The 15,064-nt window shown below is 45.1% G+C and overlaps 1 protein-coding gene across 1 annotated transcript in view; it reads left to right on the top strand.

The window, feature by feature from the left end:
• PDIA5 (protein disulfide isomerase family A member 5) overlaps window positions 1–15,064 on the top strand; it is a 239,603-nt gene that overhangs the window by 39,921 nt on the left and 184,618 nt on the right. The window contains exon 2 of the mRNA XM_063288786.1: window positions 4,678–4,804. Within this exon, the coding sequence (XP_063144856.1) occupies window positions 4,678–4,804 (127 nt within the window). The remainder of the gene's footprint in view (window positions 1–4,677; window positions 4,805–15,064) is intronic.

Here is a 15,064-nt window from a genome sequence, read left to right as displayed (position 1 = left end):
AAAAAGTCCTATATGTAGTTTCAGATATGCTTATTTTAAGTAAAAAATAAACCACCTGGATTTTTTTTACAGAATCTGGTAATTGAGACATAGTTCAAATATTTTTGCATTAAAGGCTAAGTTGTACAGCTTGACTACCCCTTTTAAAAAATATAGCCTGTTGCAAAATTTAGGAGAGTTGATGTGGATGACCATTGTACTGTACTTTAAAGCATGTACTGTCACTTGTCTGCATAAATTGGGCTTCAATCTCTATAGGCAGAAAGCTATACTGATTTCTTCTTTCCAGCTAAGAAGAGAATAGGATTTAATTGCTCACATGACACGGTAATGTTCAGAGCACTTAAATCCTCTCAGCTATTTCTTGTCTTTGAGGAGATTCCGAGGTAACATAAGAATTGGCATTTGTTCAAGAAGATATGAATAACAGAGGGTTTGCAGTTCATATTTTCTTTCTAGGCTGGTCATAGGTATCCAAAGGGGAAAAAAGTCGCATCTGCAACATTAAAAAGTGGCCAGCTGAATGGGTTCACAAGTTGCATTAACCCATGATGTAATTTGCTTAGGATTTAGCATGTGTGAATCATCAGACAATCAACCAGTAAACAACAGCCTAATCAAGGAACTATTAAGGAGAGAACAACACCCCCACCAACACTGGCAGGACAAGCCACGGTATATAAACAGAGAGCAAACCCCACTCCCTTCTAGCACTGAAGATGTTGCGTAGTTGGGCAATGAAATGTCTGCAGGCAAGCAACCAAGCTCAGAGAGCACCAAGGACTCCACTGAGGTGTTTTCTCAGAATTTTGCCTGTTTCTCTTTTCATATTACTGTTTCATATTGTTGTAGCTAAATATATGTGCCTTTATATTTGCAGGCTATGCTCTGAGGCCTGATGTGGTATAATTATTGGTACCAAATAGGCCTGCTGTGTGAGCACAATATAATGATTAACAATGTTGTGCTGAATTTTTGCAGGAAAACATTACCCATCGTTTTTTGGTAAATTGTTTTCACGTATATTACGTAAAATTAAATTACAAATATATTGGGATGAATATATTGGGATGAATATAGTTTAATTTTACAAGCAATATTTATCAGGCATATTACAAGGTGCTGACCCATATACTGACACCTATGTGGAGTCTAAAAACGCCGTTTTATGTTGTTTGGTCCAAATCAACCACTGGCTAAAACAAAGCATACCATTTCACTGAATAGTACATGCTTAGTACTGCAGCTGAAAGTATTTTTCTTTTTCTATGTAGTATGGAATATGCATTTTCTCTTTATGGGTATATGTGTATTTATGGGTATGTGTATATTGGAGAGTGTGTTAAAAAAAAGTAGTGGTTGCATGTTGACCATGAAATGGCATTAAGGTATAAAATACCAAGTATATAACCTATATAATAACAATCAGAAGGTAGAAGCAATATAGCAGGAACTTGCATTAAAAGGCACACTGAGCAGAGAATACAAGTCTTTGCAAAATAAAAAGGGTTGAACAGCACACTAAATATAGTCAAAGAGGGGGCACATCGGCCCCTATAAGAAGGATTTCTATAGTTTTGAGGTAACAGCCAATAACACCCGCTCTTGCCTCTGACTCAGAATGTTCATAACAATAGCAGACAAAAGAGAAATAAATGGAAGGATGAGGACAGGAAGAGACAGTATATTCACCCAGTGCTTGAATTATGGAGAAAGGATAGAGCAGTCCAACCTCTCTTCTGTACTTCGATTGCATTTTGTAGCTATTGTGGCCCAAAGGAGATGTGACATTCAGTAGTTAACACAAAGGTGTTTTTGTTATAAGAAAGGAAATAGCATCTCCCGGCTTGCCAGTACGGGACTTTTGTGTGAATAATTCCACAGGAACAGGGTTTTTTTTTTAATCAGGATGGCTGCTGGAGAGGAAACTTTTGAATACTTCCTGCCTGCTTGCAGCTATACGAAGCCTAATAACAAGTTCAGCACAAACAAGTCTGATCTCTTTCAGAGTCTTATCAGATGAGTAAGTGGGACTTCATTTGCGGCACTAGAGTCTCATTAAAAAGATATACTTCACTGCTAGGGGTGCTTTTAGGCCTGACTTTGCTGCAGGGGGTCTCTGGTAACTTCTGTGTTTGGAAGTATTCCTGTCACAGTAGGTTGGTATGTTAGCTGCAGTCTTCGTGCATAAGAATGATCTTGCCACGGTATCCACATTCTAGCAGGTGAACAATAAACTTGCTTTGAGTAGCTCAGTTGTAATCCAGGAGATTGTTAACTAGAGGTTTTTATGAAGGCCTGGAAAAAAGCTATGGAGGATATTTATGGCAACCAGCTTGATTGATAACTGGCAAATAGAGGGAGAAAATGTAGAAGCAGTGAAAGACTTTGTATTCCTAGGTGCAAAGATTACTGCAGATGCTGACTGCAGTCAGGAAATCAGAAGACGCTTAATCCTTGGGAGAAGAGCAATGACAAATCTCGATAAAATAGTTAAGAGCAGAGACATCACACTGACAACAAAGGCCCGCATAGTTAAAGCAATGGTGTTCCCTGTAGTAACATATGGCTGCGAGAGCTGGACCATAAGGAAGGCTGAGAGAAGGAAGATCGATGCTTTTGAACTGTGGTGTTGGAGGAAAATTCTGAGAGTGCCTTGGACTGCAAGAAGATCAAACCAGTCCATCCTCCAGGAAATAAAGCCAGACTGCTCACTTGAGGGAATGATATTAAAGGCAAAACTGAAATACTTTGGCCACATAATGAGAAGACAGGACACCCTGGAGAAGATGCTGATGCTAGGGAGAGTGGAAGGCAAAAGGAAGAGGGGCCGACCAAGGGCAAGATGGATGGATGATATTCTAGAGGTGACGGACTCGTCCCTGGGGGAGCTGGGGATGTTGACGACCGACAGGAAACTCTGGCGTGGGCTGGTCCATGAAGTCACGAAGAGTCGGAAGCGACTAAACGAATAAACAACAACAACAAGACCATCTTGGAGTTCATATTTTATATTTTATATTTTACATTTTATATTTTATATTTATTCATATTTATATTGTATAATGAATTTTTATTTTATTTATTGTAAACTGCCCAGAGTCGTTGAACGAGATTGGACGGTGGAGAAATTTAATAAATAAATAAATAAGTCCGCCTTCCCCAATAAGGGCATCTCCTCCAGATGTGTGGGCTTCAGCTTCCAGAATGCCCAGTCAATATGGCCATTGCTGAAAGTTCTGGGAGCTGAGATCCATAATCTAGATCAGTGTTTTTCAACCTTGGCAACTTTAAGATATGTGCAGTTCAACTCCCAGAATTTTCACAGCCAGTGTGTTGTCAAGATTGAGAAACACTGATCTAGAGGATGCCCAGATTGAGGAAGTCTATTCTAAGCATGGTCTGAGCAAGTAAAAGAAAAGTAAGTAATGTTTTTGGCCAAGAGAGCCAGGTGGCTGCTGGATCTGGGGCTGCACATACATGTACGTTCAATTTGTAGGAGGGGACTTTAACTTAACAAGTGATCCTTGTTGTCAGGATTACTCTGTGTGCATGAGAGAGAGAATGTCTGTGTATGGAGTTGGTGGCATATATATTCAATAAATATAAGTGTGGAGTGTGTGTGTGTGTGTATATATATAGGCACCATATATATATTTCCATTAACAAAATCTCTTCCCCCTTCCTCATATATTCCTTGGTAGTGGTAAAGAACTTAGACTCTTAGAGCGTTGGGGGGTCCCATAATCAGCTATAGATCTCTGAAAACTTACTGATTACGCAGAGCAAAGTAGCTACCTTGGCAGCTGAGCTGAGAGAGGTCTGTGATCAACCATAAACTTGTTTCATTGCATTGACAGAGCAGCTGTTAACACATCTAAGTGCTGAACAGCCCTGTTAACACTCATGTTTCCATTAACAGTAGCAGCAGTGGGAGAGAAAAGAGAATCTTAGACCTTTGCACCTAAGAATAGGCAATGGGCAATCTTCCAGATGCTGATAAACCCCAGTTCCCAACAGCCCTAGTCAAAATGGGTAGTGGTAAGGAATGATGGAAGCTGCATCCAATACTTATAGAAGACTATATGTTGCAAATATCTAGTGTAGATTGAGAATAGCAATTGGCATCACTTGATAATAATTCTGATCAGCCCATTCCCTAGTGAATTGAACACCAGTAGTTCTTGCTTTGTTTAAGAATCTGTTTCTTAAGCAGACTGATAAGTATTTAATAACTCTTGTATCAGGAACTGAAATTGCAGCAGTGAGAAATGAGAATATAAATTCAAGCCTCTTGTGTAGGTGTAATGTGTTTTTGTATCACTTCTTATTTTTCCGTTCTTTTGAACTAGCAGCTCAGATTTATGCATGAGAGGGCAAAAAACAACTTACTGGCTGGTTTCACATTAAGCCGTAATAACATGTATTTATTTGGGCATAGCATATTGTGCGAATGCTGGAGTTGTCTTTGACTAAACTGGATTTCTCATTTAATGTGAACTCAGCCAACTGGATTTTTGCTATCCTGTAGAATTTTCCTCCGTATTTCATTTACAAAGGAATCCAAAACAGACGCATGTGTCCTGTCGTGAGGCTGATGGTAAAGAATTTGTGTCACAATAATAAGACCTCTGTTTGAGATTTGCTTGTACTTTTCTTTTTATCTTGCCACTGCAGATCATCTTTCCAGCATTTGTGTTACCAACAAAGATGTCGCCTCTGATAGAAAAAATTAGTGATCAGAAGGACTTCAAGAAGCTCCTGAGAACACGGAATAATGTGTTGGTGCTATATTCCAAATCTTGTGAGTGTTATTCATTAAAAAAAGCATTTTAAGGATAACTGGTATTTAAACAAAAATGCTAAGTGATTGCCTAGGTGAGAAGATAGGAAAAAGCAGGAAAGTGTTTCAAAATCAAGATTTTTTACAACATATGGACAGGAACTGTTTTAGAGACTTAAACTTGCAGATAAAATTCAGAATGAATATGTATAAATAATCAATTCTTCTCTTGTTATTTCATCCTGTCCCACAACATTATTAAATCACTTTTTATTTTATTATTGTTATGTCTATTACAGTACAGCACTACTCTTTAAAAAAAAAACCTGCACAAAATATGCAGCCAAGAACCATAGAGACAGTTTTTAGCATGTGTGCAGCTATTTCATGTTGAGGTACTTTTCCTATCATTCTATTCTTGGTTTTCCCACAAACAGATATTTGTTTTTAAAGTTTCCTTTATTTGTATCTGCATTTCCACCATCTAGATATATGGTATCAACTGTATGTATATACAACATATATCTGCTTGCTTTTCTCCTTAGTTTTTATTTATACATTTATAATCAGATTTCTAGGTCACTCAGATCCAGTGACTCTGGGCGGCTTAACCTATACAAACAATAAAATCAAACCCCCAAAATACCGTCATCTGCTCCCCCCAACAGAAACAGAAACATACAAAAAGCTCCTCCAAGCACAGTATCACAAGGCCTGGGAGACAAGCCATGTTTTTAAGGCTCTTTTAAAGGCTTGTAAGGTGGAAGTCATACAAATTTCCAGGGGGGATGCTGTTCCAGGCAGCGGGTGTGGCAACAGACAAGGCCTGCTTCCTGCGTCTTGGTGGATGAAATTGCTTAACAGACAAGTCCAAGAGGGAGCTACCTCTTAGTCCTTACAGGACAGGCAGAAGCCACAAGAGACACAAGGTCTCAAAATCATTAGCCCCTGTGCCTTCTTGGCAGTAGGAGCACTTGTTCTAACCCTACATGGTTAAGTTCTTTTCCTATTTATACCTTTTTACTGTCATGTGCTTTGCATCATCTGATGCTTCACCAGTTCCTGGAACATTCATATTAACCTCTTGTCTGCTAGCTGCCCACTTGCTGTCTCATTCGGTTATGAAATTGTTTACATCGTCATTGCTGCTTCTACTGCTTGTTTTCTTCTTCTACCTCTATCCCCTTTTCTGCAGTGCAGCTTTCTTTCCACTCGTTTTATTGTCCACAACAGATTGTGAGCAGCTCTTGGCAAGATTTTTTGCAAGAGCTTGGCCCGTTTAGAACACTGTGTGCGGACAGGTTAATTATACTTGTGTATAGTCGTTATGATATATACTTGGCCAGAAGATGCATGTTCTGCACATTAGCTCAAAACTTAGATGAAATTTAATGCCCTCAGTGCTTTCTCCTTAACTAGCCAAAATATGTTTGCTTTTAATGAATGTGTTATTCACTTAGGCTTCCAACTCCAAATCACTAATTCTGAAGGAGTCTCCTTCAGATCAGGAGGGAGGGAGAAAAGGAACAACTATATCTGAGTAACTGGTTTGAGGATATTTTCCTCTGACAGTTTATCTTGTCTGATTTTAATACTTGTCTGATAGAGTAAATCAGTGTGGGAGCATTTGATTCAAGGGCAGGATTTTGTAGAACCCCTGGAAACTGAAAATAATGTTTCCTACTGTTTCTGTGAAGACAAGTTTTTCTTTTTTTTTTTTTTTTTTGCAAATTTTTCTTTATTAATTAAAAACAGAAAAAGACAAATGTGTGATTCAAGGGTCCCTTCAAAACATGATTACAGAAGTTGAACTGTGGCTTATATTAATATAATATTTTAATTAACAATAATTTTAGGTGGTAGTTTGATGGTCATGGATTATGGTGACATGTAGCTGGTCTGACAAAACATAGTTATGCCCACTTTCTCCTCAAGACAGCAGGTTGCTGAATTTTGGAATAGGGAAAAAAACTGATGAATAGCTGTAAATCATTACTCACATTGAGTTTGCAAGCTCAAATCAAAGTTGGATTTCTGTGCTGATATAATACTGTACATGTGTAGATAGATAGGCCAGCAAACAAATAGATATAATAGGTTTTGATTTGAACCAATGATAAAAAAAAAAACAGCTAAGCTAGAGATATGCAAAATGTACCAGGAATAGATCATTCCAGGAATAGAATACCAACTTCAAGAGGTTTTGTCCAGACTAAACATGCATGTTCTGGTTTATTTAGTCTGGATATAGGCCCATATTATATGTGTTCATGGCGCAATGTAGGAGACAATGGGGAAAAGGAATCTGTATTCAGCAGCAATGGCTAAGAGAAAGTAAGGGGAAGAAAAACCCTAGGAAGTTCAATGGGGTGGACAAGTGGGCTGGCGGGGATGCCATGCTTGAATTCAAATGTAGCGACAGCAGCTAAGGGAAGGAAGGTGCTGGGATGATTGGGGGAAGGGACAGATGGACTGGTTGGGTGATGCTGTGCTTGAAATCAAGTGTGTTGGCCAAGAGGAAGGCTCTGCCAAAGTTAGTGGGTGATTAGTGGGCAGTGGAGGAAGAGAGAAGGGCAAGCTCACCCTCCTTGCTGAGAAGCTCACCCTCTCTGGAGTTTATTTTGACAAAACATGCAACAATGAAGGTGTTCTGGGTTTCAGTTTGGCTGAACCTGTCCAGAGTGGTTCAGCTGAAGTGCTACACCACAATATGCTTGTTTTGTATGTGGCACAAATATACTTCGTTTCATTTGCATGTCTAAGCAAAACCTAGTCACACAATGTACTAAATTGCACCAAATTGTTTGTGCAAGTAGAAAAACATTTGAACATTTATTGGGGAAGGACATAACTTAGAAATGGCTTCTGGCCCACCAAGACTCCTTAGATCTTGCTATAATTTCTCAAGGATATTATACTGGTGCTGTGAAATAACTACAAGACAGATGCAGGAAAAAAAAGCAGAAGAAAACCAGTGTCATCTACAATATCTAGGAAACACATTCAAACATATTCTGAAAAATCTATGGCTCATCTGGGATATTATCTCTCTCTTATAGCTCTTCAATGGTAGGCAAAAAGATTGTAATTGCAAGGAAGTAGAACAGGGTTTTTTTCCCCTTTTTCTTTTGTTGTGAACATATCTGAAGAAGCCCTATTAATCAAGCATGGTGATACTTTGCTTTTGTGTATAGTCTCCCCAGTCATGTTGGTCATGCCTCATTTCTGGATGCCTGAGACTGACAGGTACAGAGTGTGGTCCTGCTGCAGTAATTATGCATCCTTGATGTATGCTGCTTTTTGAAGGTTTTTTTTAATGTCACCTTAGACTCTTTTAGGAAAAGTATGTGATGGCACAGCTGTATGAATGCTTATACTGACGTTAGATCCATTGTGTCCAGTCAAGCTTATTTTCTAACAAATATATTGGTTGGAACAGAATAATGCATAACTTCCAGTTTCCCATATACTGTAGGTAGATACTTTATTTTATGTCCATTCATTTGTGAATAAAATTTAAAATTCCTTGAATGCTGAGAACTAGAAAGCCACAAAAAATGACTTGAAAAATAAACTGATTTATTTAGCCAATTTAAAAGATGGAAGAGTTGTTAATTAAGAATTTTTATAAAGCCAATATATGATTTCCAGTGAGTGTAAAAATGGAAATTCTTCCACACAAGGTATATTTTGATAAACCTATCAGTTTGTGTAAGGGAAATTACCTTGGCTAAGATCACTGCTTTTTTCTTTATGTGGTGTAAAACCAAGCTATCTTATGCTGAAATTTGAAGATACATTGTCTGAGGAAAATATGCAGCAAATAAGTGGTGATTAACGTTCTTCTGCCAATTTGCCAACCCACTGTGCCCTTTAAAAAGATAGCTTCAGTTTTTCCTGCATGTGACCTGCCATCTTTGTGTGACAGTAGTCTATGTAACAACACCTGAGGTCTCCACTCAGTTGTTCTTGGGAAGTATGCTGGATTCTCCCCCTCCCATAGGGCTTTGACCCTAGAGCTGAGCAGGTCTGTTGTCACATTTGTAGAAAGTGGGCTTGGTAGCGAATGTAGAAGGAGTCAGGCAAAGTGTGTTGCATTCCCCTACACTTTAATTTTCATTTCAGATAAGGATTTTTTTTAACAACTATGAACTACAACTTTTGTTTCTTTGCTTGCCTTTATTTATTATTCAACATCATACAACTTTAGGAAGCGTTACAGGAGAAGATAATTTAAACCATGTGATTACACTTAACTTTTTGGAGTGCTGTTTTCCTTCCATGGAAATTTTTAATATTTGAAGTTATTGTTTGCTTAGTTTCCGTTCCTCATCACTATGCTATGTGGCTCAGATTTCCACATGACTCTTAAGTTTGGGGAGCTGTCCAACAGGTCAGAAATAAGGTTAAAATAGCATGAGAGCTGTCCAGCTCAAGAGTTGTGAACTGGGAAAGTAAGAAGGGCAGGGTATGGCATCAAGTAAATAGCTTCATAGTTAATGCTATTGCTGTTCCATTTTCTAGGATACAGGTCCCTCATCCAAAATAGGTATTGGTTTGCACTGTTACCTTACAAGGACAGTTCAAAGGGGAGAACTGTCAAAAAAATTATGGAGATTTCTGATCTGAGCTTTGGCTCAGGCAATCTGTTGTCTCTGAATTGGGGTCAATACAAAGCAACTAACCCTTATTTTCCAAAGTAGGTCACTTGTCAAGTGTAAAACCTGTGTGTAACCAAGCAAATGAAAGGAGAAACCAATGAGACCAGGGTCATGTTTGTATATTCACAAATATGTGAAAAAGCACATATTTTAAATATGTCCACAGTTTGTGGTAATAACTACAGAAATGATAATGATAATAATGATAATAATAATTTGTTATGGCCACCCATTCCAGTGGACTTTGGGTGGCTTGCAAGTTCAAATACGTAGGTAAAACAATTAAAAACATAAAACAAAACAGCCCAGACTAAAAGCAGCCATAACAATAAAAACACAATGTGAAGCCCCACAAACACATTAACCCCAGGCCTGGGAAAAGAGCTGGGTCTTAAGGGCTTTCTGGAACCCCAGGAGAGGGGTGTTGACAGTATTTAATTGAGGAGACCTAGAGCTCACCAACTCTGCCTGAATTTACCAGGTAGACAGAAACAATTGGAGTTAGGCAGTCCTTCAGATAACCAGACCCTATGCCATGAAGGGATTTATAGGTAGTAGTCAGCACCTTGAATTGCACCCCAGAATACACTGGCAAACCAATTCAGCTTGCATAGCAGCAGCGACACATGGGCATAATGAGAAGAGCCTGTTACTGCTCATGCTTCTGCATTTTGAACCAGCTGTAGCTTCCAGATGGACTTCAAGGGCAACTCAATTGCAATAGTCCAATCATGAGGTGACCAGGGCATGAGTGACCATCTGAAGAGCTGCTTGGTTGAGGAAAGGGTGCAGCTGCTGTACAACATGAACCTGTGCAAAGGCCCTCCTGGCTACAATTGCCACCCACTCTTTGAGCAGTAGCTGTGCATCCAGGAGGACCCTGAGATTGTGCACCAGTCTTGAATGGGGAAGTGCAACCCCATCCAAGATCAACATGAAAACATCCCCAATTTGGGGGGGGGGGAGGCAAGCAACCACCACCATTAGGTCTAGTGAGGATTGAGCCAAAGTCTATTCCTCCCCATCCAGATCTGAAGACACTGGGTCAGTACATCAACAACTTCACGTGGATTGAGATGTAAAGCTGAGTATCACCAGCATACTGATGATACCAAACCCCAATTGAGAGATGACCTCACTTATTGACAAGAGTGACCAATGTTGTCTGTTTCCATACTATACCATCTTTTCCACAACCTTCCCCACAAAGGTTGGAAAATGGGCAATAATTGCCCAGAATGGAAGGCTCCAGTGATGACCTGTTGAGGAGGGGCCATACCACCATCCTTCAGTCACCTGGGGTGGGCTGATCTAACAGGGCCTGTCACCCTGTCAGGGTGGATACCACCAGTGAGGTGGAGGACAACCAAAGAGTGATCTGTCTGTGGCAATGGACTGATGGTTATGTCCTAATGCCAGATCATACTGCAACTGCCCTGAGATGAGAACCAGAACTAACGTGTGACCCCTGGTATGTGTTGGGCCCTCAATTATTTGGGACAAGTCCATGGTTGTCATGGAGGCCATGAACTCTTGAGCTGTCCTGGACTCACTGTCATCATCAACTTTGGGAACTCTACCGCCAACCCAGCAACACAATCCAGCAACTCAAGTAGCGATGCTGCTGCACAGGAGGGAGGGCAATACACCAGCAGCAACCCCAACTATTCCTGAAGGCCCAACTGTCATGAGTGCCGTTGAGCTAAAGTAATCAGCGCAATGGCACTCATGACAATGACAAGGAAATAGGTGAAGGGGTACAAGTTAAGTAGCCATCAACCCACAACGACTAACGGCTAACAAACAATAGATAAACGGATCACGGAGCCACCCAAGCCATCAGCAGCAATACCACGGGGATCGCCCAGCTGAAAGCAATCAGCAGAAGAATGAAAACCTGAGGATGGGCGATCCTAGAAACCCTCAACCAATGGCAGGGCAACGCATGGGACAAAGGGGGGTGACGTGACCGAGAGCGAGGGGGCGCTGACCGGCGCGGGGTATTTAAACCCCGCACCGGCGCGCTCCTGTCACTCTCAGCTTTTTCTAACAACGTTGTACCTATCCTGAAATAAACCAGAGCCTGCTTTGCAACCCAGTGTCTGAACGTTATTCAGAGGTAGGCAGCGCATGACATAAAGCTGAGAGTCATAAACTCAGCCTCGCCGAGCCCCACCGGACGACAACGAGCCGCGGGAGGAGTAGACGGCGAGAAGACCAGCAAGATGAGGCCGGAACGGCGCGGGCAAGGAGGGCGAGCCGCGCGGCAAGAGACAGAGGAGGACCGACCGAGGCCAGAGGCACCGCGGACTCCCGGAGCCATGGACGCCCGCCCCACCCGACCCGAGCCTCAGCTCCAACCCCAAGGGGAGATGGCGACGGAGGCAACCCGACCGCGGGAGGGAGCAGCACGACTTCCGAAACCAGCGGAGGACCCCGCGCCCCACATCGCACCCCAGCAACGGGCGTGGAGCGACAGCCCCACGGTGCTCGACACGGAGGAGGACGACGGAGACACCCATCAGACGGAGGAGGAAGCGGACCCGCGGCGGAGGGACGATGAACCCCCCCCCCCGAGGACGCGCCAACGGAACCGGCCCCAGCGGCGGTGCGGGCTGTGGACGAGGAGGCACGAGCTGAACTCGCGGCCATGCGGGCTCAGCTGACGGAACTCCGGACCATGCTCCAGGCGCTTATGCCCCCCGCGCCACCCAATGACGTCCCCGCACAAGCCCACACCCCGAGCGAAGCACCGAACCCACACGAGCCAGCGGAAAGCCAGCAGACGGCACAGGCGGCCGACACCACATCCCGGGAAGCGAGAGGCGGGGCCGCGCAAAACGCCCGGGCCCCAAAGGACTTCCCCATCTTCTTCGATGGGACCCCCTCAAAACTCTCGTTTTTCGTCACCAACGCTAGGGAGTTCATGGGGAGGCACGGACACTCCTATGACTCCGAGGCCGACAAGATCGGCGCCGTGGCAATCAAACTCCAAGACAGGGCGGCGGACTGGTACGTCCAACTGTACGAGTCCAGCTCCCCCGCCCTCGCCACCTTCCCTGCTTTCATCAACGAGATGAAAAACTATTTCGAAGACCCCCTAGCCAAAGTACGGGCGAAAAGCGCACTCCAGAGACTTAAACAGGGCGCACGCACGGTCCCTGACTACGCCCTGGAGTTCAAAGCCCTCGCGGGAAAGGTCTGCGACTGGTCTGAGACCACCCTGCTGGAAATCTTCAAAAAGGGGCTCAACCGCGACGTTCTCCAATGGGCCCTCTACCGCGACGACCCAGAAACGTTACACGGGTGGATCCACCTCGCGGGGAAAGCCGAACACGCGCACCGCACCTTCCTTATGACAACCACGGAAGACACAAACTACGTCGGGAAAAAGGTACCCGCACCACACGGGGGGATGGCCGGCCCCATATACCCTAAAAAGAAGTTCAACCGGGAGCCCTGCGGGAGGTGTGGCAAATTAGGGCACAAGACGGCGGACTGCTTCGCCAACCGACCGCCGACCAGCGCGCCCAAGCCCGCCCCGAAAATTAGCCCCAAACCACCCAACCCGGGGCCGCCCCCTCACCGCCGAATGACCGTGGCCACAGCGACACCGGAAGAGGGCTGGGACGCTTACTGGGGAGAAGAGGACAATACCGACCCCGACCAGCCGGCGGGAAATGCTCCCCGCTTGCCCTGAAACGCGTGGCGAGGCAGGCGGCGGGACAGCAACGCGAACCACCTCAACGAAACGACAAAAGCTCCGTAATATTGGCAGCAATTCAACTCTCTGCCGGCAACGGAGCCACCACGGCCGCGGCACTAGTGGACTCGGGGTGCTCAAAAAACCTTATCCACCCCGACCTAGTCGCCAAACTCGAACTCCGCTGCTTCCCCCTCCCCACGCCGCTGGCATTCCACCAGCTGGACGGCTCCACAGCGGGGGGGAAACCAGCCACGCTACAAACCGAGCCGGTCACCCTGCAAATGGGCACTCACACCGAGCGCACATCGTTCGTAGTCACGCCCATCGGACGGCCCATTGCAGTCCTGGGGATGCCATGGCTCGCGAAAAACAACCCGCGGATCAACTGGGCGACCCGCACCTTCACATTCGGCGACGGCGAGTATCGAGCACCAGTACCAGCTGGCAAAAGCAACCCCACGGTAGGACGAGCGGAGGCGACCACACAAGACAACGCCGCTACCACTGCAGACCTACCGGAACAATACGCCGACTTCTCCGAGGTCTTCGGAGAAGCAGAGGCAGACCAACTACCCCCCCACCGCAAGACGGATTGCCGAATCGACCTACTGCCCGACGTCCCCCTACCTAGACCAAAGATCTATTCGATGACCCCGAAGGAGATGGCAACCCTCCGGGAGTTCATCGATAAAAACCTAGACAGGGGATTTATAGAGCCAGCATGCTCACCGGTCGGAGCCCCCGTCCTATTCCGGGAGAAGAAAGACGGGACCCTACGGCTCTGTACCGACTACCGGGGCCTAAACGCGGCTTCCCTGTCCAACAAATACCCCTTACCCCTGGTGAAGGACATGCTCGCCCACCTGTCCACGGGCAAAGTCTTTTCCAAATTGGACCTGCGCGAGGCGTACTATCGCATCCGAATCAGGGAGGGGGACGAATGGAAGACGGCGTTCAACTGCCCCCTAGGCGCTTTCCAGTACAAGGTACTGCCCTTCGGACTCGCGGGGGCCCCTGGGGTGTTCATGCAGCTCATCAATGAGGTACTGCATGAACATCTGTTTAAAGGGGTCCTGGTCTACATCGACGACGTCCTTATTTACACAAAAACATACGAGGAACACGTAACCTTAGTCAGGCAAGTCCTCGACAAGCTCAGAAGGGCGCAGCTCTATGCAAAGCCCACAAAGTGCGAGTTTCACAAAGACCGCCTAGACTATTTGGGGTATCGAATCTCCGGGGACGGCATCGAGATGGACCCCGCAAAAGTCGAAGCGGTACTAAACTGGGAGCGGCCCCGCAACAGACGGCAACTACAGAGCTTCCTGGGATTCGCGAATTTCTACAGGTCCTTCGCCCGGGGGTTCGCTGAGATAGCCCTACCCTTAACGGACCTCCTCAAAACCAAAGGGGTGGGGGACACCAGACGCGCCAAGAACCCAGGCACAGTGCTGAATTGGACTCCCGCGTGCCAGACCGCATTCGACAAGCTGAAAGCGCTGTTCACGACGGAGCCAATCCTCGCGCACCCGGACCCAGAACGGCCGTTCGTGGTCCAAGCCGACGCCTCAGACTTCTCCCTGGGAGCCATCCTCCTACAAAAAGACTCCACGGGGCTCCTGAAACCATGCGCCTACCTGTCAAGGAAGTTCTCCGAGACAGAGAGGCGATGGCACGTCTGGGAGAAAGAAGCCTTTGCGGTGAAATCGGCACTAGAAACATGGCGTCACCTACTCGAGGGAGCCACCCAACCATTCGAGGTCTGGACGGACCACCGGAACCTCGAGGCCCTACGAACGCCTAGACGCCTTAGCCCAAAACAGGTCCGATGGGCACAATTCTTCAGCCGCTTTGATTTCCAGTTGAAGTTCATGCCGGGCAAGAAGAACTTCCTGGCCGACGCCCTCTCCCGGC

This window comes from Candoia aspera, chromosome 1 (genome assembly GCF_035149785.1).
Source record: "Candoia aspera isolate rCanAsp1 chromosome 1, rCanAsp1.hap2, whole genome shotgun sequence".
Taxonomy (NCBI): Eukaryota; Metazoa; Chordata; class Lepidosauria; order Squamata; family Boidae; genus Candoia; species Candoia aspera.
The sequence above is the reverse complement of the archived record's forward strand: the minus strand, read 5'-3'. Positions and strand labels throughout refer to the sequence as shown.